This window comes from Camelina sativa, chromosome 11 (genome assembly GCF_000633955.1).
Source record: "Camelina sativa cultivar DH55 chromosome 11, Cs, whole genome shotgun sequence".
NCBI classification, from domain to species: Eukaryota; Viridiplantae; Streptophyta; class Magnoliopsida; order Brassicales; family Brassicaceae; genus Camelina; species Camelina sativa.
Window position 1 is genome coordinate 31585634 of NC_025695.1, and position 25919 is coordinate 31611552.

General features: G+C 41.5%; 3 protein-coding genes and 1 pseudogene across 4 annotated transcripts; 1 reads left to right on the forward strand and 3 right to left on the reverse strand.

Moving 5' to 3' along the window:
• Positions 10033-10914, reverse strand: LOC104728549. The gene has a single exon (XM_010447510.1). The coding sequence runs from the start codon at positions 10912-10914 to the stop codon at positions 10033-10035; it is 882 nt and encodes a 293-aa protein (XP_010445812.1).
• Positions 12781-15934, forward strand: LOC104724858 (probable disease resistance protein At5g45440). The gene is given in 3 exon segments (XM_019233164.1): positions 12781-14005; positions 14007-15744; positions 15843-15934. Coding segments are annotated over 2 exon segments (1116 nt in total). The 5' UTR covers positions 12781-13684; the 3' UTR covers positions 14802-15744; positions 15843-15934.
• LOC104728550 lies at positions 15896-18419 on the reverse strand (annotated as a pseudogene).
• LOC104724859 (disease resistance RPP13-like protein 4) lies at positions 18659-21596 on the reverse strand. Of its 2 annotated transcripts, none has more exons than XM_010443418.1 (2): positions 21430-21596; positions 18659-21035 (listed from the first exon to the last, which is right to left on the reverse strand). In XM_010443418.1, exon 2 carries the CDS (start codon positions 21013-21015, stop codon positions 18913-18915), a length of 2103 nt encoding a protein of 700 aa, XP_010441720.1. In that variant the 5' UTR covers positions 21016-21035; positions 21430-21596; the 3' UTR covers positions 18659-18912. The 2 variants fall into 2 exon arrangements, with proteins under 2 accessions (XP_010441720.1, XP_010441719.1); XM_010443417.1 differs by having other exon boundaries at positions 18659-21040.

Below are 25919 nucleotides of genomic sequence, written 5' to 3' on the forward strand. Positions count from 1 at the left end.
AAAAAAAAAAAAAAAAAAAAAAAGTTGAATAAATTTTTCCTTTTATTTTTTTCGATCTCAATTAATTTCCAAAAGAAGTATTTTTTTTTTCTTCCTTGGGAATATTTTTGGGGGAAATTACATATCATCTTCATATGTCTCGACCTATTTGCTCCTTTTGCAAGAAGCGTTGTCCAATGTTCTGGATCAATATCCTGTTCCACTTCTTGTATTGAGGCTAAGGAGTTAAGTTGGATGGCCGAATTTTGTGAAATGGAGTTATGACGGACATTGCATTTGCATACAATGTTTTTAAGTGATGTTATGACATGTATGATGTGTCTGATATAAAATTGGCATCAGAGGAGGAATAGAATTGTTATTTTCATTACATTGCTTGTTGTTCTTTAAGTTCATTGTGTCAGAATCTGCTGCAGCTACTGATGGGGAACAATAGTATATATAGAAGTAACAAGTCCAAGAAAGTATCAAATTGTGAACATGACGTAGATCAAACTTTAAAACAACTAAGTTATGTACACATGATCGAAACTCAAAAAACTATCAAAAAGAGAAAATGATAGTTACTACTACAGTTGATGTCCAAATCGGTCACAATTAGAATGTTTAAGTTCACATTTGTTCCTGGCGTCATCCTGGCTGGGATGAAACTTGCCAAATTTTGCCTGGTGGAGTGGAGATGGTTGATCTCGTCCTGAGAGTTGATCTGTGCTGCAGTCAGCGCGTCTAACCGAGTATTAGTTCGCTCTTCTTGTTGGTCGAGACGCATCAATATCCTGCGAAAGAGTTCATCTATACTGGAAACGGGTTGGCTATTGAGCAATGCGAGCTGTGCAGGATTCCGCGTTGGCTCTTCGGTCGCCGGGCTGGTTAAGTTTTTCGCAATGACGAACGTTCCTAGGCTCTCTATCGCCGCAGGCTTTCTTGGGGCGTCCGGAGTTGGGAGTGTGGTTTGTTCCCCTTGATCCGCCGCTGGAGTGGTCGTTCCACCCGACGAACCAGCTTCATTACTTCCTTCTTTAGTAACAATGGTCATCTCGTCTAGTTGTTGTAGGTCCGTTCTTCAAACTTTTAAAGAAGATTTCGATTTGGCTCCCCCTACCTGGCGCGCCAAATTGTTGATGTCCAAATCGGTCATAATTAGAATGTTTAAGTTCGGTAAAAGGAGGGTCGAAGTTTTCTTCTATTAATCGGTGCCGAAGCACAAAAGACGGGTTACAATACAACTTAGACGAGTTAGCAAGTAATGAACGAGTTCAAATGGACGAGTTCAACGGACGAGTCTTCGAATCCTTCGCTTCTAACCTTCGACGGGTGAAAGCCTTGTACTTGCTATTCGTACCTTTTTTCCTTGTTTTCTCTCCCCCTCCGCTCGAACGCCGTACGCCTGCTTTTATAGGGAACTGTGTCGGTTCCTCCATTACAAAGACCAAAATACCCCTTCCCTTCCTGAAGGTTTATTTGGGCCTTCTTATGGGCTGGGCCTTTTGTTAGGTTACGGGCCTACCCCTAACAGTAACCCCCCCTAACCCCTACTTCATAGTTTTTAAGCGAAGAACTATGTCGGGGGTCGAACCTATGACCTTTCTTTTCCGTTGAAGTCCGTCGCGGAAACCAAACTTGCTTGAACGGGCGTGGGCCTTCACTCTTGGTCGTTGGGATGATGATCTTTAGACAAGGTTCGAGGAAGTGAAAGGTCGCGCGTGTGATTACACGGTTTTCAATGTTTTGGGGTCGAATCATCGTATGCGGTTCTTGACGTGCGTGAGATCCAGAAACTGTACCGTCGCCGAACGGGTACTGCAATGATTGCGTCTCTAGAATCTTCCTTCCTTCCCTATAAATACCGCTTCTCCACCCTTCTTATTTCATCTTCTCGAGCTTTGCTTCCCTCAATCAGGTATTCTTCCTCTCTATTATCTCGTCTCTTTTGGTCTGTTTGTTCGTACTTCGTATTTTTCATTATGACATCCTCCCAATCTGTATCCTCCGATCCTTCCGCCGCAAGTCACCTTCGACAAGCTACCTCCTCCAAATCTGGCGGTTCGGCCAGATCTATTCGTCGCAAGGTTCGGTCTCCGGTTTCTTCCAATTCATCGTTGACGGATTCAGACATCGCTCGGCTTGCAATGATTCAACACCGCCTTTCTTCCGACCCGCCGTTTCAAGCTCGTCGGGACTTCCTTACAAGATCCCTTCCTTGGTTGACGAGCCGTTAACCGATGACCCGTTCTTTCCCGTGGAGATTGATTTCCCTCTGCCGATTGAAGGCGCCTTTGCACATGTTGGTAGATCGACGCTGAAGATTGATTCGGCGATTGACGCGGTTCGCATTGGGAAGTTGAGCACTAAGCCAAATATTCTAATTCCGTCTCTGGCCCAACGTCCCTGGGATGTTCCTCCCGGCTTCATTTGTCTCTCGGAGAAATTCTTTGCTCGGCGTAAGGTGGCCATTTCTCAATTTACCCCAACAATTTTTCGGAACGCCGTGGGTCTCTCGATTATGGTCGAGGCTGCAGGAGTCGAGCTGACTTGCGACCATTTGGAAGAGTTGACGATTCTGAATCGGACTAAATCTCCCGGAATTTATTACCTGGGTTGGCAAAAAATACAACCCTCATCGAAGGCGCCAAGGATAAAAAAGTAAAATTGGGAAGGCTCATATTTTTTTCTGGAAGTTACTCCTGGGGTTCTAGAGAATCCGTCCATTCCTTGGTTTTCTTGGTGGAACCCTTCACCCGGTAGCCGACCGTTATTGTTTACCTATATTTCTTTTCTTGGCCGGGCTTTGGTTTTACCTAATCCCCCTTGGTTCATCATCTTTTTGTAGTTGTCGTCTCAAGGTGTCTTCTTCCATATCCTCCTACTCTTCAAGCTGAGGTTAACGCGATCAAGCTCCTTTGTCCCTACGTCTGGCCGGGTACCGAGTTGAAGAAAGGTCGTCCAAGGAAAATACCAGCTTCGTCGAGGAAGAAAGGTAACTCGATGTTTTTTTTTTTTTTTAATCAGTTTTTTGTTCTGGTGCCATAGTCTAAAACCGTTTTTGTTGTCTACGATTTTAGCCGGAACAATGGGGAGACTGAACACAAATGTTCCCGACGTATCTGCTCGCTACCGTCGGGTTCCAGTGTCTTCTCCCTTGCCTCGTTCGACTCCTCGCTCGGAGTCTCGTCCCGAGACGCATCCTGCCGACATTGGTTCGACCCAGAGAGTTCCTTACCAGTCTCATCGGTCGATTGAGACTTCTTCGAGACAGCCTTCCAAGACTCTTCCTCCGAACCGTCACATCGGGCCTGCCGAGATGCTCCCGTGAAGGAAGACAGGTGAGGCTCCTCGTCGTCATGCTGAGGTTTCTAAAAGTCCTCAGAAGAGGAAGGAGGGATCAGGCCAAGAGCGACCAGATCCTTCGAAGAAGCAAAAGACGTCTGATTATGGCTGGAGCTTCACTCACTCCTCCTCAGCTCGTCCTTTTCCGGACGACCCTCAATCCTGTGCCGAGCTTTTTCGAAAGATTCATTTTGGTACCGATCCCGTATGAAGTCCTCTCATTTTTTTTTTTGTTTTATATTTTAACACTCGTTTTCTTTTTTTTTTGCAGCTTATTGCACGAACTAATCGTTTGGCTTCACACTACGATCGTCGCGTTTGTGATCTGGAGGGCGATCGTCCAGGAGCGTCAAGTTTGGCTGAGAGGGTTGAATGACTCGAGGCCCAGGTTGGGGAGGCGGTTCAATCTAATCAAAGGTTGAGCAATGAGGTTGCAAAAGCTCCAGATTACCCTCAGCTCGGAGACGAAGAGGCTCAGAGATCGGCGTGAGGAGTTCGGGTACTTTGAGAGGATTAGCGCCTTTAATAAGTTGAGCGTTCGTGTGCAAAAGCTGCTAGCCAAACACAAGGAGTATGCTGACGTGGTCATGGCGTCCAGGGAAAAGTTCCTCGAATATAATCAAGCTGTTGGAAACGTCCAGATGCTCGAGACGCTCGTCGCCGAAGGTCAAATTTTGCTAACCGCCGATGGGGTCAAGGAGGGGATTGTCGCCGTGATGTCTCAGCTGAAGGACGAGGTGGAAAGTTTTGACCTTCCGGACATTGCTGATGCTGATTTCGACGTTGCTTCGGTCTTTGCTGAGCCTCTCCCCTCTGTCCCAGATTGGGTCGCTTCTCCTGAGAGCGGGGGTGACGAGGATCGTGACGAGGAGGTTGAGGACAAAGAGTCTAATAGTGGGGAGGTCGAGGCTGATGGGACCGAGCAACAAGTTGAAAAAGACGCGAGCGCTCCGAATGAAGAACGTCCTGCTGATGGACGTCCTCCGACTCCTGGCCGCGAGTCTCCAGTCGATGGTCTTGTTTCATAGATTTGTTTTAATCGTTATCGTTCCTGCCGTGTTTAAGGTCGGCTACTATGTACGCTTACTTTTGCGGCGTGTTTTGGGGTCGGTTCCCGTATGTTAAACTGTCTTTGCCGGGTGCTGGCTCCTTTTGAATTTTATTATCGTTTTGCGTATTAATTACTTGTCATTTAATGGTTGTGATTTCCGAGGCGTCTGTTACTGGTCGCCTATCTTTGGAAATTGTGCCTCATACCATATAAATAATCCTTCAATCTTTGCCAAATTCATTTCATGTTTTGCTTTGGCGATTTTCTCTGTCTTTTGTGTCTAGGGAAAAGTTGTTCTGACGCCGGTAACGACGAGGTCAGCGTGGTTGCGGAGAGAGCGGAAGCGACGTATTATGAGGTTTGACGAACTTATCCACTCCGAGCTTGATTACTACTATGCTTGCATTCATCGGCTAAGGGCTTACATCATTGCTACGCGTCGTTCATTCGAGCGTTACTTTGGTTTGTCGTGTAGACGGGATCGTAGAATGTCTTGAAGTGTTGATCGGCGAGGGGCTCTTTGTTCCAACGTGGCAATGGGAACGACTACAAGAGGAGTGTTCTCGTTGTGAGGCATTATTTGCGGAAGTTGTGATACCTGACCTTGAACAAGGCGACCTTGAGTCTATCGGGCGAAGGCCGTTTGAAGAACGTGCTGAGATCGTTGCTTTTCGGACTCGTATCGACGTGCTGTGTTGTTATATTAGTCAACTGGATGGCACGAGGCACTACTTTGATGAGAGCAATCGCGCCGAGGGGATTTGTGCGTATCTAGAGGAGATGGTCGCTAATGGTGCTAACGTCCCAATGATCGTGTTGAAAGATGTGAATGAGTCATGTCGTTACTGGCAGACGACGATCGGCGGGTTAGAGTTCGTCACTCCGTCTGATGCCGATCTTGGAATTGAATGATTGTTTTTCTGTTCCCCCTTTTTTATGTGCAAAGGCGGGGTCGTTTTTTTTTGTATCACACTATTGTCGTCGTTCGAATAAAGTCTTTATATTATTTTTATATCGCTGTTTTACTCTTGCTTCGAGTAGCGTCGTGTTGTGAGTCGCAGCTGGCATGGATTTGTAGGTGCGACTCGTGATTATCGGCTTACCCCTTTTGTGCGAGTTGTGACTCGGCTTTTGTAGGATTAGGTGCGACTCTTGATTGTCGGCTTACCCCTTTTTTGCGAGGTGCAACTCGGCTTTTATAGAGTTAGGTGCGACTCATGATTGTCGGCTTACCCCTTTTTTGCGAGTTGCGACTCGGCTTTTATAGAGTTAGGTGCGACTCATGATTGTCGGCTTACCCTTTTTTTACGAGTTGCGACTCGGCTTTTATAGAGTATGTTAGAACGTCGATTCAATCATAAAATAAAAATACATTACTGGCAGCTGGGTCCCGTAAGACGGGACTGCCTACGTACCCCCCGATCAGGAGGGATCAAGCCGCTCGTAGTTCACATTACATGATTTTTCAAAATAGAAAGAGCAAGCTGATCATAGCCGAGCTTTTTTTTTTTTTTTAGTAGTAGTAACGCTTTAGATGCATGGAGTTCCAAGACCTTGGTACAGGTTCGCCACTCATTGTTAAAAGTTCGTAAACGCCAGGGTGAACGACCTTGGATATTTGGTATGGGCCTTCCCAGTTGGCTCCCATCTTGCCGGCGTTGGGCTCGGCGGTGTTCTCGAAGACCTTTCTGAGGATGAGGTCTCCTTCGTCATAGTTTCGGTTATGGACCTTCTTGTTGTAGTATTTCGCTGCGGCGAGCTGATAGTTCTGAATTCGTAGCAGCGCTTTGTCGCGTTCTTCTTCCAACTTGTCGAGTCGATCGAGGAGCATTTGACTGTTGAGTGCGGTATCTTGGACGAGCATTGTTCGTCGAAGGCTCGTACTGCCGACTTCAGCAGGTGCCATTGCTTCCATCCCATAAGCCAGAGAAAACGGAGTTTGGTTGGTAGCTTGTCGTGGGGTTGTTCGGTAAGACCAAAGTACACCGTCGAGTTCGTCGGCCCAAGCGCCCTTCTTGGCATCCAACCTCTTCTTCAAGCCATCAAGTATAGTTTTATTTGTTGCTTCGGCTTGTCCATTTCCTTGTGGGTATCTTGGTGTTGACTTTCGCAATTTGATTCGCCATCTTGCACAAAAATCTTCGAATTGCAGAGAAATGAACTGCGAACCGTTGTCGGTGACTATTTTGTAAGGAAGATCATGACGACAGATGATATACTTCCACACGAAGATCTAGACGGCCTTGGCCTTAATATTGGCATAGGACTCGGCCTCGACCCATTTGGTGAAATAGTCGGTGAGGACGAGGATATAGCGTTTCTGTCTGGAAGCGGGTAGTGGGCCGATAATGTGCATCGCCTAGCGCAGGAATGGGTATGGGGCTTCGCCAGCTCGCAAGAGTTCAGTCGGATGGTGGATTATGGGGGCGTGTCGCTGGCACTTTTTGCATTTGGCGACGAACTTTTCGCAATTGGACATCATTGTGGGCCAGTAATGGGCCACCCGAGTGGTCTCCGCCGGCTCCCTCGTGGGTTTCTATCATGACACATTCTGTGTCGTCGCCGTGTATACATAAGAGAAGGGGTCCTGATGCGGTCCATCGAAATAAGTGGTCTTTCATTAGGGTATAATGAGCAGCTTTTGCTTTGAGCCGTCTTTTGGCCCATTTGTTGGCACGTCACCATCGGCGAGATGTGATCGGATTTCAACTCGCCAGTCCGTTGGGTCGTTTTCTGAGGGAGGTTCGCATTGTCGATGCGATGTAGCCGTTTGATAGGTGTTTCAGATTTCTTTAGGCTGGCGAAGGGCAAGGCATGTCTCGGCTCGTGTTCCCTCTATGCTTGGCGTATCGATGCTCTCAACTGGGATGATACATCGTAGGTCCGGGTCGGACGTTGAAGCGAGTGCTGCTAAGGCGTCGGCCTGGACGTTGTCCCCTCTGGGGATTTTGACGAGCTCAAATTCGTCGAACCGTTTGGACAGAATTTTGACGACATCAAGGTATGCTGCCATCGGTTCGCTTTTTGTGTCGTATTTGCCGCTAAATTGATTGGCAACGAGCTATGAATCCAGAAAGCGCGGATTCGCCTGATTTGCATCCCGCTGGCGAGCTTAAGTCCGGCGATAAGTGCTTCATACTCGGCGACATTGTTGGTTGCTTGAAACCAAAGACAAAAAGATTGTTCTAAGATTTCGCCGGCTGGAGAAGTAAGGCAGATTCCCACACCGGATCCATGGTGCGAAGATGCTCCATCCACATGCAATGTCCACCGGTCGTCTGTTGGGTCGGCGGGGGTTGGCTCGGATACATCTAGTGGTAGCTCGATTAAGAAGTCGGCCAACACATGGGATTTAGCAGCTGGGCGTGTGCGGTACTCGATGTCGTACTCGCTGAGTTCGATCGCCCACTTCGTCAACCGGCCAGATTGATTTGGACTGTGTAATATAGATCGTAAGGGCTGGTTGGATAGGACGCAATGGTATGTGACTGAAAATATGGTCGGAGCTTCCTTGCCGATGTGACGACTGCCAGGGCGACCTTTTCGACTGTCGGGTAACGCGTTTCTGCATTGTCAAGGGATTTACTTATATAGAAAATAGGTTATTGTTCTCCTCGGTCGTCCTTGACGAGTACGCCGCTGACGGCGGATTCGGAAACTGCAATGTAGAGTAACAGGACTTCTCCAAACTCTGGCTTGGCAAGAATCGGGGGGGGGGGGGGTGGATAAGTAGCTCTTTAACTTGCTGAATGCATCGTGGCAGGCTTCGTTCCATTCGAACTTCCCTTTGGTCTTGAGGAGTTGGTAGAAAGGTAGGCACTTGTCAGTTGACCTGGATATGAAACGATTTAGGGCCGCAATTCGTCCAGTTAGTCGCTGCACTTCCCTAGCATATTTTGGTGATGGTAGATCGAGTATTGCCTTAATTTGCTTGGGGTTTGCTTCAATGCCTCGCCGGGTCACCAAGTAGCCGAGGAACTCTCCCGATTTGACTGCGAAAGTGCACTTGGCTGGGTTTAGCTTCATTCCGTACCTGTTTAAGACGTCGAAACATTGTCGTAAATGGGTGATATGATCGTTTGCCCACCGTGACTTGACAAGCATGTCGTCTATATAAATAAACTTCCATCGTCCTGCCGAGTTGTTCAGCAAACATTTTATTGACCAGTCGTTGGTAAGTTGCCCCCGCGTTTTTAAGCCAAAAGGCATGACCTTGTAGCAGTATGTCCCCCTGTTTGTGATGAACGACGTTTTTTCCCGGTCGTCTTTGTGCATTAATATCTGATTGTACCCGGAAAAGGCGTCCATGAAGGTCAGCAGCTCGTTTCCCGCGGTTGCTTCGACGAGTTGATCGATTCGTGGCAAAGGGAAGCTATCCTTTGGGCAAGCTTTGTTTAGGTCGGTAAAATCCACGCAGACTCTCCATTTCCCGTTCTTCTTTTTGACGACTACTGGATTGGCCAACCAGTCAGGATATTTTACTTCGACGATGGATCCAGCGCCAAGGAGTTTGTCCACTTCGTCGTTTACGGCTTGCGATCTTTCGGGTCCTAACTTGCGTCGTTTTTGTTTGATTGGTTTGTGTGTTGGATCGGCGTTGAGTTCGTGAGTTGTGACGGTTGGGTCGATTCCTTTCATGTCAGTTACAGTCCATGCGAATGTCGATATATTTGTTTTGAGAAAAAGGATTAGCTCGCTTTGCATGACCGGAATTATCACTGTTCCGATGTTCACACACCGTTTCTTATCCGTGTCGTCCAAACGTACTTCTTCTGTTGCAGCGACGCCCTACTGAATTGGGGTCAGCTTTCCGTCGGTCGGTGACGAGCTGTCGTCGCCGATCCGCTGCTTTGATTGCTATAACTTCTTTCCTGTGCGAATCTTGTGTTCGATTAGGAAGCAGACTCTTGCACTCTGTTGCTTTTCGCGCAGCGTATATATACCTTTCGGGGTTGGGAATTTGAAGCACTGATAGTACGTCGATGGCACTGCTTTCATCTTATGGATCCACGGGGTCCCAAGGATTACGTTGTAGATAGTCGGCTTGTCGATGATGGCGAACCTGAAATACCTGATCATGCTTCCCACAAAAATTGGCAGATCAATGGTGCCGACTTACATGATATGATCCCCATCGAAACCGGTCAAAGAATGGCATTCTGGCTTGATGTCACTCTCTCCGATCTCCATTTGTGCCAGGACGTTCCTGAAGATCACGTTTACCGAACTTCCGGTGTCGATCAAAATTCTTGTGACCTCGCTTTCGCCGATCAGTAGTTCGACGACCAGGGGATCGTTGTGCGGCAGATCCAAACCTTCTAGTTTGTTATTGTCGAAGGAAATCGTTGCGTTTTCAGAGCTGATTTTTGAAGGCCCCGACTTCCTTATTTCGGCCTGCTTAGTATAGTCTCTTATTGACCTGACCGAGTCATTGCATCCTGTTAATCCACCCATGATCATGTTTATCCGTCTTATGGTTGGGGGGCGCTGGTCGGCTTGTCGGTCTGTACGTTGCCGTTTTTCATGACTGATGGCGCCTGGAATTTCCATTTCGTCTTCGCTTTGATCGGCGAGGGTTTTGGAATCCTTGACAAATTTTGGAGCGATATTCTCAGCTCGCTTGATGTCGCTGTTACCGGGCCGGGTCATCTTGCTTATGTCAGATTCAGGATCATTTGGAGGTAACGACATTCCTCAGTCGCGTGGGTGGCACTTTGGTGATAATCACAATACTGGATCGCACTGCTCTCACCTCCTTCCTTCCGGATGTATTTATTTTCGCCGATCGCAAAATTTCGACGAGTTCGATCTTGATTTCTGGTAAAGTGTTGTCGTGGCTCGACATGTTCGACTTTCGGAGCTGTGATTACTGGCTGCTTGGTCGCGACGCTTGTTTCGCCAGAGTGTTTCTTAGTGTTGACCACTTTCTCTTCTTCAAGCTCGATGTGTTTCGCGACTCGTCCCAGGGCGTCAGCTATGGTTTCCACATGAGTTAAAGATAGCTCTTCTTTAAATCGAGACTCATACCAAAGTGCGTTCTTGAGTACAATGATAGCAGCCGCGTCTGGGATCGAGACGTTGATGATGACCTCTCTAAAGCGTCCAATAAAAGACCGAAGTGATTCATTTCGTTGTTGAGTCAGGGTGTATAGGTCGGCATGAGAGTTCTTGTTTTCCATTAGAACAGAGAATTGCTTTAAGAATGCAGTTATCAGGTCCTTGATACTATCGATTGACCCAGGTGGGAGTCTTGAGAACCAGCTTAAAGCGGTTCCTGTCAAATGCTCGGCAAAGACCTGGCAGGCTCCAGCATCGTATTCCGTCGGGCTGAACTGTAAAGGGCCGAGGGCTACACCGAAGGTAAGCAAGAAGTCTCGCGGATCGACCATGCCGTCATAATAGCCCAACCTTGGCTTGACTGCACGTTTTACCGCCGTAGTAGCGAGTCTCCTAGAGAACGGGGTTCGTTGCGTTGCTTCGAGCATGAGATCCACTTCAGGTGCTTTACTTGTTGCTCTATGGAAGACTGTTTCCATTTCTTGCATCTTCTCTCGAATTTCTTTCAGCTCGGCGTCCTTTGTCCCATTGTCTTGCTCGTCGATGCGTGGGATGGGATTGCGCTCTGGTTGACCTCCTCGTAATTTTGTCCCTGGCGTCGTCCTGGCTAGGATGAAACTTGCCAAATTTTGCCTGGTGGAGTGGAGATGGTTGATCTCGTCCTGAGAGTTGATATGTGCTGCAGTCAGCGCGTCTAACCGAGTATTAGTTCTACTTGGCTCCCCCTACCTGGTGCGCCAAATTGTTGATGTCCAAATCGGTCACAATTAGAATGTTTAAGTTCGGTAAAAGGATGGTCGAAGTTTTCTTCTATTAATCGGTGCCGAAGCACAAAAGACGGGTTACAATACAACTTAGACGAGTTAGCAAGTAATGAACGAGTTCGAATGGACGAGTTCGACGGACGAGTCTTCGAATCCTTCGCTTCTAACCTTCGACGGGTGAAAGCCTTGTACTTGCTATTCATACCTTTTTTCCTTGTTTTCTCTCCCCCTTCGCTCGAACGCCGTACGCCTGCTTTTATAGGGAACTGTGTCGGTTCGTCTATTACAAAGACCAAAATACCCCTTCCCTTCCTGAAAGTTTATTTGAGCCTTCTTATGGGTTGGGCCTTTTGTTAGGTTACGGATCTACCCCTAACAAGTAGAGTTTAACTTACAAGTTTTTTTTTCTTCCTTGGAGATATTTTTGGCGGAAATTACATATTATGTATTTTGTAAATAATTGGCAAATGGTTTTTTCTTTGCCAAAGTTCATCAAAGATTAAATATTATGTAGTTGGACGATAGTACAATAGTAATTTTGATGCAGATAAAAAAGAAAAAGAAAGAGAGATTTTATCCATTTCGTAATATATAATGTTTTAGAGAGATTTTTTTTGTTTTAAAATATAACTTGTTTTTAAGTTTTTATGTGACTTTTAAATTAATTTATTATCCTCTATATAGTAAAACAGAAGTACACACCATTGTTTTGTAGACTATATAATTTTAATAAGTTGGTTACAAATAGGTTATACACTAAAGATAGATTAATTAGTTACAAATAGGTTATACCAAAAATCTTAAAGAGAATATTCTAAAGAATCATATCATATAGTTTACCATATTAATTTCCTTTATTAAATTATTCATCAAATAAAATCTTTTGATATCTAACCTCACATATTAATTTGTTAACTATCATTATACTTCACCTTTTATTTATTATAATTAAAAATTTATTTCTGGATATACCATAAGTTGAATTTTAAAAACAAATATAAATTATTCAATCTATAAAATATTCAAACTTTAGTAATATTATTCTTTAAATATAAAATCAATTGAATAATTTTACTGAGTAACAGGTCAAAATTTAAATATTTAAATTCAATTTTATATAATGACATTCAAGTCATGATGTAGAATATATATTGTTGAAATAACTTCACATATATAATCTAATACAACATATTAAAATTTTATTTTAAAATATAAAATATACAAAATTTTGTATAATATAATTATCTAGAATCATTAACAATATAAAACTTACAAAATAAGTGTCTTTTTTCAAGCCATCATATTTAGCATATGATTTTATTGTATAATGTTTTATCCAAAAAAACTTGTAAAAACAATCACATAAATTATATTTATATAAAATTATAATATAAATAAAATGAATTTCAATCCATGCTATTTTTATTATTATTCTGTTATGCAATTTTTAGTTCAAACTATATTATATTTGAAACAGATGAAATATATTAAAAACGTTGGGCACACGAACATTGTTTAAAAGAACCATCTTCATCCCATATATTTGTTGAATGCCTTAACATTNTTTTTTTTTTTTTTTTTTTTTTTTTTTTGTCGACAATCTTTCGTTAAAACCCGAATTGGGCAAAGATACAGTGGTGGAACAAATATCCAACAACATAAAAGCCCACCAAAAGTCCAATAGCATAAGATTACAAAGAAAACCGCTTGGCCTAAAATGGGCACGTGTAATACCACGTGTTTCGCGCAAGTTGGGAGGTGGAAGATGCAATCAACTCGTCACCGACTCATCCTCGACTCGTCGCCGACTCGTCTTGGACTCGCCACCGCCATCACCACCATGGCTGACCATCGATCAATCTAGATTGGATTCTCAGAAATCAGCTACTTCATTGGAATCACCACCCTAACTCCTTTTGCAGAATTCTTCGGATGTGTTTAAATAGAGATCTAAAAACCAACAAGGTTGAAGAGCCAGAAAAGATGACAAGGCAAGAGGTTTTAGACCCAGTAACACGCTTTCCTGAATCTGTCTTCACCAGCCATCAAGTTTCCAAACATCACGATCCACAAACAAATAAAAGGAACCTTCATCCTAAGCCGATTACGGCACCAATAGGGTATGAAGGATTTATCCTTTCTTGCAAGGAAATCGAGCAGTTGATGGTTTTTTTAACCTCTAATTTCACATTCAGCGTTTGTCTCCTTCACCTGAAGAGATTTAGTTACTGCAAAAGGGAAAAAACCAAACAAAATAAAAGAACATAGCCAAAACGGCTAAAAAGAAACGATCCAGACTAGGCTGGATAATTTATTACAACAAAAAATCAGAATAAAATCGAAGAGAATCCGATTTTAATCTGAAGAAAAACTTTCTCTCTCTCAAAAATATGGGAGAGAGATAAGAGAGAGAAAGTCAAACAATTTTATTTCCTGATTTCTCTCATTCCTTTTCTTTTTGTTTTGTTTTAGCTTTGCTTGAATTATGGCTCCAGAAATGTCAAGGCAAGGAGAAGCCAAAGGAACCTTCCCAAAACACTTCCATGACCAATATGAAAAATGGCTCAATCCTCGAACCGAAGACAACAACAAGAGTACCAAAACCAATCATCTTTGTGCAGGAACTTTGGAGAAGAGGTTCAAGGATGACGAAGAGGATCGTGTGGTAACCGACTCTTCACCTCCGGGCCATTATATCCATGGTTTCGAGAACGAGATAAAGTCATTGAAGACCTTCTTGTTGGATCAAAAGGTTTACAAGGAGTTCAAGAGTCTTGTGATTGTCGGAGAATACGGTGTTGGGAAGACAAACAACATTATGCAAGATGATCTTTAATGATTATCATGTGAAGAGTGTTTATGCCCCGAGGATTTGGGTTTCTATGCATAGCAATGAATCTAAGGAAGGACTTAATGGGGAGATATGTGTGTTGAAGAAGATCTTGAAGGGTCTTGGAGTTGAAGATTCGATCTTCGAATCCATCCGTAGAGAAGTAGTAGAAGAAGTTGCAAACATGATGGAAGCTGGAGAAATTGATGGAGAGACGGCGGAAGAGAAGGAGGTCGCTGCTCTTCTCTATGCACTTCACTTGAATCTGAGGTGGAAAAAGTATCTGATCGTCTTCGATGATGTGCGAGATGAGGACAACTGGGACGAGAGTCTTCAGGACGATGAGGAGAAACTGAAGAAGGAGAAGAAATGGGGAAAGTATCTGTCAGATGGATTCCCTGAAGGATCTGGTGGAAGAGTCATATACACGACAAGGGATGAGAAAGAGACACTAGCAAAGAAGCTAGTTGCAGAGGAACATGAGATACATCGTCTTTGGCCTCTGAATGATACTGGGAGTGTCTGGAACATATATAAAGAAGCACTCGAAGATAATGAGGAAACGCTTCCAAGGAACGACAAGAAATGCATAGATGAGCTAATGAACAAGTCTCGTGGTCTTCCTTTAGCTGCTAGGCTGTTGGCCACGCTTGTTCCCGTGTTTCTTGATGATGAAAAAGCTGACCAGAACGGTTCCATCAGTGGAACTACCGAACCAGCCAACAACACAATACCAGAAGAGATGGGAACTATTCCACCTCAGAAGGCTTGAGATATTTAAGAACACCCTTTTCCATTGTGTGTGTGTGTGTTTTTTGGTTTGTTGTTCTTTTTGTTGTATCAGTAATCCGTAATCATACATTCATAAAACATTTCTTCTTTTAACTCATTAATTCAAATTCTTACAAAAAAACAACACTCTTGAAACATAAGCAGCAATACATCAAATGGGAAACGATGAAGCAAAACACACACAACAAGAACAAGAACAAGAACAAGAACAAGAACAAAAAAGGATAGACAATTTGGAAAAACTGAGACACTCTTAAGTTCAAATAGTTTATTTCCACAAATTTAGTCAATTAATAGTATATGAACAAAAAAATTATGAATCCAAACAAGGTATAGCAACCTCCTCCTCTCCGGTGAATGAGAATAATTGGAGATCGTGTGTAAGTTGAAGAACCCTAATTAATCTTGTTGGCTTTGAAACGAAAGGTACTCTTCCCCAATCCTCTGTTTTTTCGCTATGCTATTAAACGAAACGCTGCGTTTTAGTTAGTACACGGCTCCGTTATAACAGAAGTTTTTTTTTTTCCCGGCTATCTCCGTCCCTTGGCCAGTCGGAAGACGAGAAAAAAAAGAATTGGGGAGAGGTGAAAGATTTGGGACAATCGAGAGTGGCGAGACAACGGGTAAATTGGATTCGAATTCGATTATTATATGTGTGGTTTTGTTTTTTTTTTAGGTTTGCTTGAAGTTTGAATCAGTCCTCTGGTTCACAACAATTTCGTTTTCTGGAATTGGCTCAATAAATCTGGTTGCTTTGATATCCTTTGTTTTGAAGCTCTAGTGAGTGTTTGGCTAATGATAAAATGAGCTAAAGATGTTGAATTTGCAGCTCTTTTGATAAAATGAGTCGAAGATTTTGAATTTGCAGCCCTTTGATGGTCATACACTCATACTGCTCATTCTAAATCTATGACATTTTCTTGGTGAGAGATCATACATTGTTATTGGTGTTGATGTTGATTTGTCATCTATAACATATCATTAACTGAAAAAAGTTATACTTATATGTTTGTTCTTTCAGTGTTCCATATTTGCTTGCATGCACAATGTGTAATCAAAACAACAGAAGGAACGATGGATACGTTTCAACTCAAATCAATTTTCCTCGTTTGCTGATGAACTCAACTGACCTCCAAGGCCGAGGTGAGCCAATGCTAGCCAAACAAAAACGAGTAACTCTCCTCCTCTGCTAAGCTGCTCCATACGCGCTGCAGCATCACAATTGCACGCTGCGTGGAACAGCAACTCCATCCACACTTTGCTTACCACGCTCCACATGTTTTCTTCATCTCCATCCACACTTTGCTTCTTTATCTTGTTGAGTTGTTTCGCCAGTGCCCTAGCCTCGAACAACACAGATTTGCTTTGGTTCCCTTTGACATCCCTCGGATGAATCTCTACCCCCACCGAAAGAATCTTACGGCTTGCTCTTTGCACCTCCCTCAAGTTCTCAATATGCCACCTCTTGTAGAACTTTTCAGCTTCGGCTAACGTGTCTCTAAACCTGATCTTCCCTATCCCCGCAACCTCTGACATCAGCTTCGGCTGCATAATCAAGAGATACATCATGTAGTCCGAGAGCATTTTGCTGAACTCACGGTCTTTATCACAGCTAGCCATACTGGGCGCTTCTTCTTGGTAACACAGCTCAGTTGCTATATGCCAAAGCATAAGGCTACGATCGAAATCAACATCTGCTATATAACGCATCAACCGTTCTGGATCCGCCATATCTAATTCAATGTTTCCAGAATCCCATCCTTTCCTTCCGGCTTTCGTTTTTCTTCTCTCGTTGCGTGGACGACGCTTGAGTCTGAATTTAAGCTGATCAAATATGAAACCCCACAGCTCTTTTGTCAATGGTTCACTGTGTACAGATCTTATCAGACTTAGCTCATCTACCAGATCATTGATGCCGAGGGAATTGGTGATGCAGTTGCCAAGAAACGTGAAGCAGTGAGGTATCATGAACCAGAACTCAACAACAATAGAAAACGTAATGAGCTACTGGATTTTCTTCCGACCACTGACCAATGACATTTTTGATGTACTCGTGAAGATCATCATTCCAGTTGGCGATCTTCTCGAACAGCTTCTTGAAGATGTTGGTGATGAAAATGAAAGGGTAAAGTATAGTCTTCCACACAAGCCGACGTTTTCTACCTTTGACGTCATGTATCCTCTTTATATCTGCTTTCACTGAGTATGTGATGAAGTTAAACATCTTCATGCTTCCTGCCCATCTTTGGATTAGAAACGGCGTGTTAAGCACCTCATGTTCGACTCATCCGCTGCATTTTTGCTTCTTCCAGTGCAGCTTTTTCAAAACGAGGAACCACTTGAGTGCAGGGTCTATCCATGAGCCGCTGTCTACTTCGTCTTCGTTTATCCTACTGATGACAGCAAATGTCCAGTCTGAGGGGAGAATCATGAGGAGAGATACAAGATCAAGAGCTATTCCAACTAAGAACAAAGTGTAGGTGATCACGATATCAGCTCCGTGAAACTCATGTCTCTTTTTGGTCTTGTAATGAAAGATGCCAAATGCTGACAGAAGAGATCCCAAAGCTATAGTTCGGGTCAAAGCTCCAATCCAAGTATGAGGAACCGAGACTTTTGTGTATAAACCTTCGTAGATAAAACCGAGCTCCACCTCCAAGATCCTCAAAGCTTCTTCGTCTTTTAGATTCTTGAAGAATTCTTTGCTCTCGTCTCGTTGCTCAGAGCTAAAGATGTTATTGACCACAAGACTCTTGAAGTTATTGAAAAACCAGAAAGCAAACTGAAGGATCTCGAGGTGTGTCAAGTTACCGGGGTTTTCTAGCCTTAATGGTCTCTTTTGTCTACCATACTTCGTGTAGTTTTCAGTAGGCATCAAGTCGTCTTCCTTTCTCCGGCGGCGGGTCTCATTAGAATCCGTATCAGGAACGTCAAGCATTGAACCCCTGAACTTGTCTGAGCTCGCGAGATACAAGGCAATCGTCCTCTCCAGATACTTGAAAGTCCCAGAAATGAACAAAAGCAGTATGATCACCCAAAGAGAATTAGGTAGAGACTGGATAACCACGTAGGCACCTGAAACAGCCTGTAAAGCCAAGCCAAGGAAGTGTCTGTGCCAAAGAGCATTGTCCTCGAGTGAGTATGCAGTGATTGTGTCTGGTCCACCAAGATGTAAGAGCAAGAACGGTGCCCACAAAGCCAAGAGCTTCTTATCTTGAGGAGGATCATCTGGCAGTCTTTCCCTTGATTCTTGGCAATAAGGCCAATCACAAAGTTTGCAGACCAATCTGCTAAGAGGTAAGACAACCAAAGGATTAAAGCCAGGAACCTGTTGGATGTTCGTTTCCTCAATGGTGCTAAGATGATGAGTATTGTCTGTATCGTCAGACTGAGAATTACGATTCCTCTTATGTGTGGGAATCACCTGTACCATCTTCTTCTTCTGATTTATTATTCTGGTGAATGTTTAGATTCAGAGAGACTGAGATTTACTAAACATGTCCGGTCGTTGACTTTCTTTAGCTTCTCTGGTCTTTATTTAAAATGAATATATCATTTGTGATTTCGTCTGTCGTTTACCTCGTCCTCGAAATTAGCATTTGAAAGGATTTCTGTAAAAAAATATACACACATATTGAGTCCGAACAGTAAACTATTACATAATCTGATAATCATGAAAGTTGTACAAAAGACTGAAAGTAACGTTTTTGGTATGGCTTTGTAATTGTGAAATCGGTACACCCCCTACCGCTGTGGTACAGGGCTACCAATCACAAAACCAATTAGTTCCAAAATAGACAAAACTGTAGTATATAATCCATATTCAATTTGTTCACAAATCAAAGTAAACTCAAAAACTTTAAAAACTAAACAGTACTTGTTCTTTTCCCATACTATAGACATGCAGACGCTGAAAGGACCCACAAATCTAACATGAACAAACCAATCATTTTAATCAAAAGCAACTAATTTTGAGCAATATGCAAACCAAAACATATGAAAATGGGAAACCAACAAAATCACGCAGAGAGTAACAAGTCTTCTTATAACAAGAATCAATATGAGAGTCTTGGACGTCAGATATTCAGATCCTAAAGAGTTGTCTTTGACTCATCGATCTTCTCAGATCTCCAGATTCCGTTTCGATCACAGGGGCAGAATGTTACTCTGGGACACTCATAGCTCTCCAACAATCTCAGATTTGGGAAAAGTTTATTCAGCTCTCTCCATTCCACTTTTAGCTTTATAAGGGACGTGAGACGTAAAACCTCAACACCACATTTTGTTGGCTCTCCTGCAGGTAAAACACCGAATCCTTTGAGTCGTTTCGAGCTTCCGAGGCGGAGCTTTTCCAGGTAAAGAAGGTTCTGAGGCCAAAGCCACTCTGGAAGTTCCCTATCAGGAAAACGCTGCAGGTCCAGCTTCCTTAACTGTCTAGGAAGTTGCTTAATATCACGCCAACTTCGCTCATACTCCTCCTGCTCTTCTGTCTCATCTTTGTTTAAATGCTTCTTCTTTAGGATAACTTTGCTTCCCCACCGCACGTTCAGGTTTTCAAGTACTTTGAATTCTTTTATATCATCAATCAACTTATCTAAAGTATAAGCCTCTCGGTGTACGGTAACACTAAGCTTTCTCAGATTCGCTAAACGCTTCAGAGCAGCCAGTTTACAGGTTTTTGCTGTATCAACATCACCGAGCACAAAGCCCTTGAGGACCTCTAGATTTTCTAGCCTAGACAATCCAACGGGAATGCTCTCTAAGGCCTCACAGCCAGTCAAATCCAAGTAGACTAGATTCTTGAGCTTATGTATGTCATCAGGAAGCTGCTCCATGTTATAGCAATGCCTGAGGTCCAAGATGATCAGCTTGTTGAGCTTGCAAGCTGAACGGCTAAGGCTTTTAATGGTTGAGATGCCTTGAAAACTCAAAAACCTTAACCTCGTCAAGGAACTCAAATCTTTCATAACTCTACGGCTATCCATTTCAATCTCTTGGTCGGTTCTCTCCCACTTGTCCATATCAATCTCCGGGTCGATTCTCTCCCACCTACCAAGATAAAGAACTCTGAGCTTCTTCATACGTGTAAACCACTTGCGCGTGAATTCAGGGAACCTCTCGGAAACATTGAACACTGTTTCGATGTTTTCTGGATTCATTTTGGTTCTGCTTTTTGCTTCTTCTTGGAGTGATGACCCTTCCACAAGGCAGACCTTGTTCAAGTCTGATTTCTGCATGTTTGGCTTCTCCTTTTCATCATACATATCAAAAAGCCCTATCTTCTTGGAGATAAGAACCACTGAAGCATGCACAAAAGGGGTCATCTTATAGCTACTTGGCTCCAGTTTGCGTTTGTTTTCAACTGGTTCAATCAAGTTTTCCTTCTTGAAAACATCAAGAATCTCCTTCACTTTAACTTCGGCATTTAAAACAGGCAGCATCCCTTCCCCCATCCACCAGTACATCAGCATCTTTCTATCAACCTCTTTATTCTCCGGGAACACAGCGAAGCTCAGCAGGCAGATCCTCTGTTCATCATCTTTAAGACCCTCGAATTTTCGTTTTACGTCTCTGAAAACCGCGAGTCTTTTGAGACCTTGTTCGTTTGCATGGATCCCGGGCAAGCAGACAATGCGTTTTTTACTCTTGTCGCCTTCTTGATCAACTATTGCTGCTTTCTTCTGTTTCTGCCTCTCAGAAGACATAGGTACCTTCCTTATCAAGTTCAAAACCTTGGCGGTGATATCTGTCAAGTCTTTACTGGTTAAACTCTTATCAGAGGGTTCCACTTTTCTAACCTCATCGTCAAGCATATCCAGCTGCTCATCCACTTCTAACTGAAGTCTCCTCATGTATTTTACTTTACGCTTTAAGCGACGAAGAGAAATCTGTAGCTTACGAATCGGATTCACAAGATCGTCAGGCGGGGGAATCTGAGGAGGCGCGCTTTTGCTTCTTTCCAAACTGTTTTGCTGCGTCGTCTCCACCAAGGTTTCTTCTTCCCCTCGAATCTCAACATTGATGCTCCTAGAGGAAGGTAACACATGCTCTTGAGTATGTTCTCTTTTTACTCCTTCATCACTAGTATCTTGAAGTTGAATAGCTGAGTGTAGTTTATTTACAATGTTGATGATCGAATCAATTGTACTTCCAACAGTACTAGTAGCTGACTGCTTCAACTCCTTGCGGCTCATGACTCCTTATCAGTTCAAAGCTTACCTTAAAAACAACCAAATTCCCCAATAATGTTAGAGAAATTAATCAATGCAGAACTAAGCAAACCGAACCATTCCAGTAATTCAAAAAGTCAATGTAATTTCCCTTATCAGCTCTCATTCATGTTTTTTTTTTTTTTTTTTATGCTAACAATTTTAAACAGATTGTTCAAAAAACCATAAACAGATTATTCAAAAAAAAATTAAACAGATTATTCAAAACCATAAATAGTAGTTGCTACAGAAAAAATCTGATTCTTCATTCACCAACTCTAATCACCTAAATCATCGATCGTTAATTTCTAATTTTCTATAAAGCAAATCTTATTACCCTTCCAAAACGATTGTCATCACAAATTAAAGCTTAATGGGGGCAAAAGATAAAGCTCTTACCGAGGGACATGAGATTCTGGCTAGAATCGGGATGGGACGGTTTTCCAGTCGAAGTCAAATATGTGTGAGGCAAAGATTAAAGAGAAGGTCAAGTGCCTCTGGTAGAATGATCAGTAGCTCCTGCAATTTTTTTCTTTTTCTAAGAGCTAATTTTTATTCCGTTAGTAAAATAGAAAATCATTAACAGTTACAGTGGTTTAATATCAAACATTTTCGAACATATATAAAACCCAAAACATACCGTATATAAAAATATATATACTAAGAAAGAAAGTTTTAGTTGTATTTTTATATTTTAGTTTACTAAATGTGTATATATATATATATATATATAAGAATCAGATATACTCTAATATAAAGTATGTGTTAAATGAGAATATTTTTTTTTTGTTTTAATGAATTTTTATTACTTTTATAGGTAAGTATAATTAAAAATAAATTGAACCATTTGCAACCATCTGTTACCGTGATTTTTATTAAAAAAAAATTAGCAATTCTTTGTTTTTTAACAGCTGCAATTCTAAACAATCTAAAACATTATAAATAATTTGCGTAACTATCGTCAAACGCTGCTAATCACATAATAGTAGTATCACATTTTGATACTTGTTCATAATGAGGAGCAGACATAAGCTTTAGAGGGTAGTGCATACCCTATACAAAATTTATATTTTATGTTTATAATTACTTATAAAGTTATAATTGTGTTTTTTTTCCTTTTATTTTCTATTTATTCTTCAAATAGTTTACTAAATTTAGGTACATTATCTTTTTTTTTGTTTAGTTGGCATGCTTTATTTAAATGGCAATTCTATTGATTTTTTATTAACAATATTTTCATATGCATATAATAGTTAGATCATGTACAAATACTAGATATTTAAAACAAATTAATAAAAATTTAAATTAATACTAGATATTATGTCCCATATATAATATTGTTCTAGATTCGCCAGCTGTACTGTAATCATAATATGTTTTTGTTTTATTCAAACTTGTCATCAAATTCTTTTAATCAAAAGTCAAAACCTAACCATCACGGATTCTCCTTTTTTTTCAAAATTTGTTTCTTATGAATAAAGAATGACTCGAAAGCATAGACCTAAGAAATCTCAAGTCATGTATTGATATATTAATGCCATTAGCAATTGCTTATGATATCCTTGTCTGCTCTCTACTGATTGCCGGCGAATAAAGAAAGACTTGAGGCCGTAGACCTTATAAAATTATCCCAATCCATATTTACATGTTGTTAGCAGCTGTGAATCCGGAGTTTTTGCTTGTCCACATGATATGTTCAGAAGTTGAGGTTTACGATAAATTATGGTTATTATCTTAATGTTGATGATGTAAAATTAGAGAGATGCTACAATAATGTTGGAGTCAATTGCGATTTGCGAGTATAGATATAATTAGCATCTCCAAAAAGTTATTTGCAGTTCAAAATATAATACAAAAAATGTTTCATGCAATAAAAAAAAATATAATTTCTATAATAATTAAATTTAAGGAAAAATATTAAAATTGCTGCAAGAAAAAACGAAAAATATATTAAAATCATATATATATAGAATTCCCTTTTTTTTCTTTTTTTTTTTCTTTTTGGTACATTGTCAAGCTAATGTCAAAGCGGATAATTTGATATCTAATATACGTACCAAACAGCTTTTAAGTTTATATGTAACCAATATTTTTTAAAATTGACTCTTTTGAGTTAATTTTATAAAGTTGTTGACAAAAAATATATATTATCCTAGAATTTAAATGAGTAAATATATAGATATATATTAATTTATATTATTAATTAAAATTTATTGAAATGTTAGTGTTGCGCATGGGGTAATTTTTTTGAAAATTGTTGTAAAATTTAATTATCAAAGTAATTGATTATGAAAATGAGATAATGAAATTATGTACATCTATGTGTTACACACTCAAATCTATAACTATAATTTTATATGACATAAAACTTTATTTATCATGCTATGTATTTCCGATTATTAATAATTATATCAATATATATATATATATATATATATATATTGGTTAACAACTATAACAAATCAATTAAAAAGAATGGTGAGGAATATTATATTAGATTATTAAGGATCAATTCTTTCACAAAAAAATACATATTAAATCGATAATAATTTAAGATTTTTTTTTTAATTCAACCCAAAAACAAATATTCGAACTAATTATTTGAACTTTGTTCGGAAATTAGATAATATTACAATCAGCCTAAAATTAATTTTGATTGCAAATCAGGGGAGTAAAACTTCTTCCTAAGCTCAAACTAAAACTCAAAATCTGTAAAATGTGAGGACTGATCAAAATCAAGGCAACTAAGAGAAGCAACGGCGATTGTCCAGTTTGCTTCACCACGGTTCGTCATTTTCTCTGACAATGCGTGTGTGTATTCGCACACCAAACATATACTATATATGTTGATTAATTTCTGTTATATTTTTAGACTTTTTTTTTTTTTTTGAATGTAATGTTAAATTATATTCAAAAGTAAAAATACTGGTTTACAAAATAGAATTTAATGCCTAGTGCCAAGCCAAGTGAGAAGACCAGTCTCATAACGCCTATCTCCCTTGAGACTGATTGCCAGTAGTTGATCCTTGATATGTTTGTCAATGCTTTGGATGAGTCGAAGGACAAGTTTGGGGTTTTCACCGTGTTTCCGCCCATTTCTTTCCTGCCAGAGAGTATAAATTGTTGTTTGAAGAACAGAGGAAGCTAGAAACCTCACCATTCGGTCATTCCAGTTAAAAATTGATGTAATGATGGAAGCCCAGTTAGTGGAGAAGCAAGTCCCATACAACCGCTTTGCAATACCCTCCCAAATCTCTAAACTGAAGGTGCAGGAAAAAAACAAATGATCCCGGGTTTCAATATCATTATTGCAGAAAACACATTCTGCAGGGTTTCCCCTGTACCAGTTCGCCATCCGATCCCCCGTGGAGAGCTTGTTTCTGATTGCAAGCCAAGTGCAGAAAGCAAATTTTGGTGTTGAATGAGTGAACCAGACACAATGGTACCATGGTACCTCGGCCGTTTGCAGTGCGGATGCTGTTCCAGGTTGCTTTTGTGGAGAACCGTGGATGAAATTTGTCATTTTTACCTTTCCAAAGAAAAGCATCGGCCAAGGAAGTTCTTGCATTAAACTTCAACAAAAGTTCAACTTCCATTTGATTATAGTGATGCAGGCGATGTCTTCTTCTACCATGTTTGTCCCACGCATCTGCAACCGTCATAGTCTTACTAATCCCCATATCAATGATACCTCGTTCCCCAGCCACATCCATCAGACACCCCATAGTAGACCAATTATCATACCAAAATGATGTGTGGTGACCGTTATTTACTTCAGATTTGCAGAAAAGAGTTGCCAGTTGTCGAAATTTGAGAAGCTTTCTCCACATTCAGGAACCAGCCGTGGTAGACTGCTTTATACACCAAAAGCTTTCCTATTTGAGGAGAGTATTTTTCACCCATTTAACCCACAAAGAGTCATCAGATGAAAAAATTCGCCAGATCAGTTTCAAACAGCAAACATCATTCGTTTCTTTAAGAGACCGCAACCCCAATCCTCCCTCTCTCTTTGGTTTACAGACGTCCTCCCAAGCAACCTTAGTTTTATGAGGATTCAAATCCGGGCCTGACCAGAGGAAAGCAGAGCACAACTTATTAATCTCCCTTGTACATTGTTGCGGAAGTCGAAAAGCAGAGCACCAAAAATTGCATATACTCCATAACACTGACTGAATCAAGTTTAGGCGGCCTGCAAATGAGAGAAAACGGGCTGTCCAGGAACCTATTTTCTTCTTCAAGTGCTCCAGAAGTGGTGAACAGTCTGAGAGAGTAAGACGTTTGGTGACTAAAGGCAAGCCTAAGTACCGAACCGGTAACTAGCCAACCTCAAAACTGAACTTTTCTTTAATCTCCTGAGATGCTGTAGCAGACAAACCCCCTAGGTAAATAGTAGACTTCTCCATGCTTATCCTCAACCCCGATTGCTTAGCAAAAACGTCAAAAATTCCCGCAATGCCTTCTATGGATCGAACCTTACCGTCAGAGAGAACCATAAGGTCATCCGCAAAGCTTAAGTGTGTGACACCAAGGGTTTTGCATTTTGGATGATAACCAAACTGCACTCCTGCCGCTCTGTCCAACCTCCTAAAGAGGACATCCATTATAGTGACAAACAAATAAGGTGAAAGTGAGCATCCCTGTCGCAAACCCCTGGAGTTGTTAAAAAAACCAGCTAGTTCCCCATTGACCTGAACCGAGAAAGAGGCTGTTGTTACACAAAGCATTATCCATTGCACAAAAACAGGTGGTAGGTCCAATGCGGAGAGGACATTTCGCAGAAAAGGCCATTGAACAGAATCAAAGGCCTTGGAAATATCAATCTTAACAGCACATCGACTTGAAATTGACTCTTTGTGATAATCCTTAACTAACTCGGTAGCAAGAAGCAC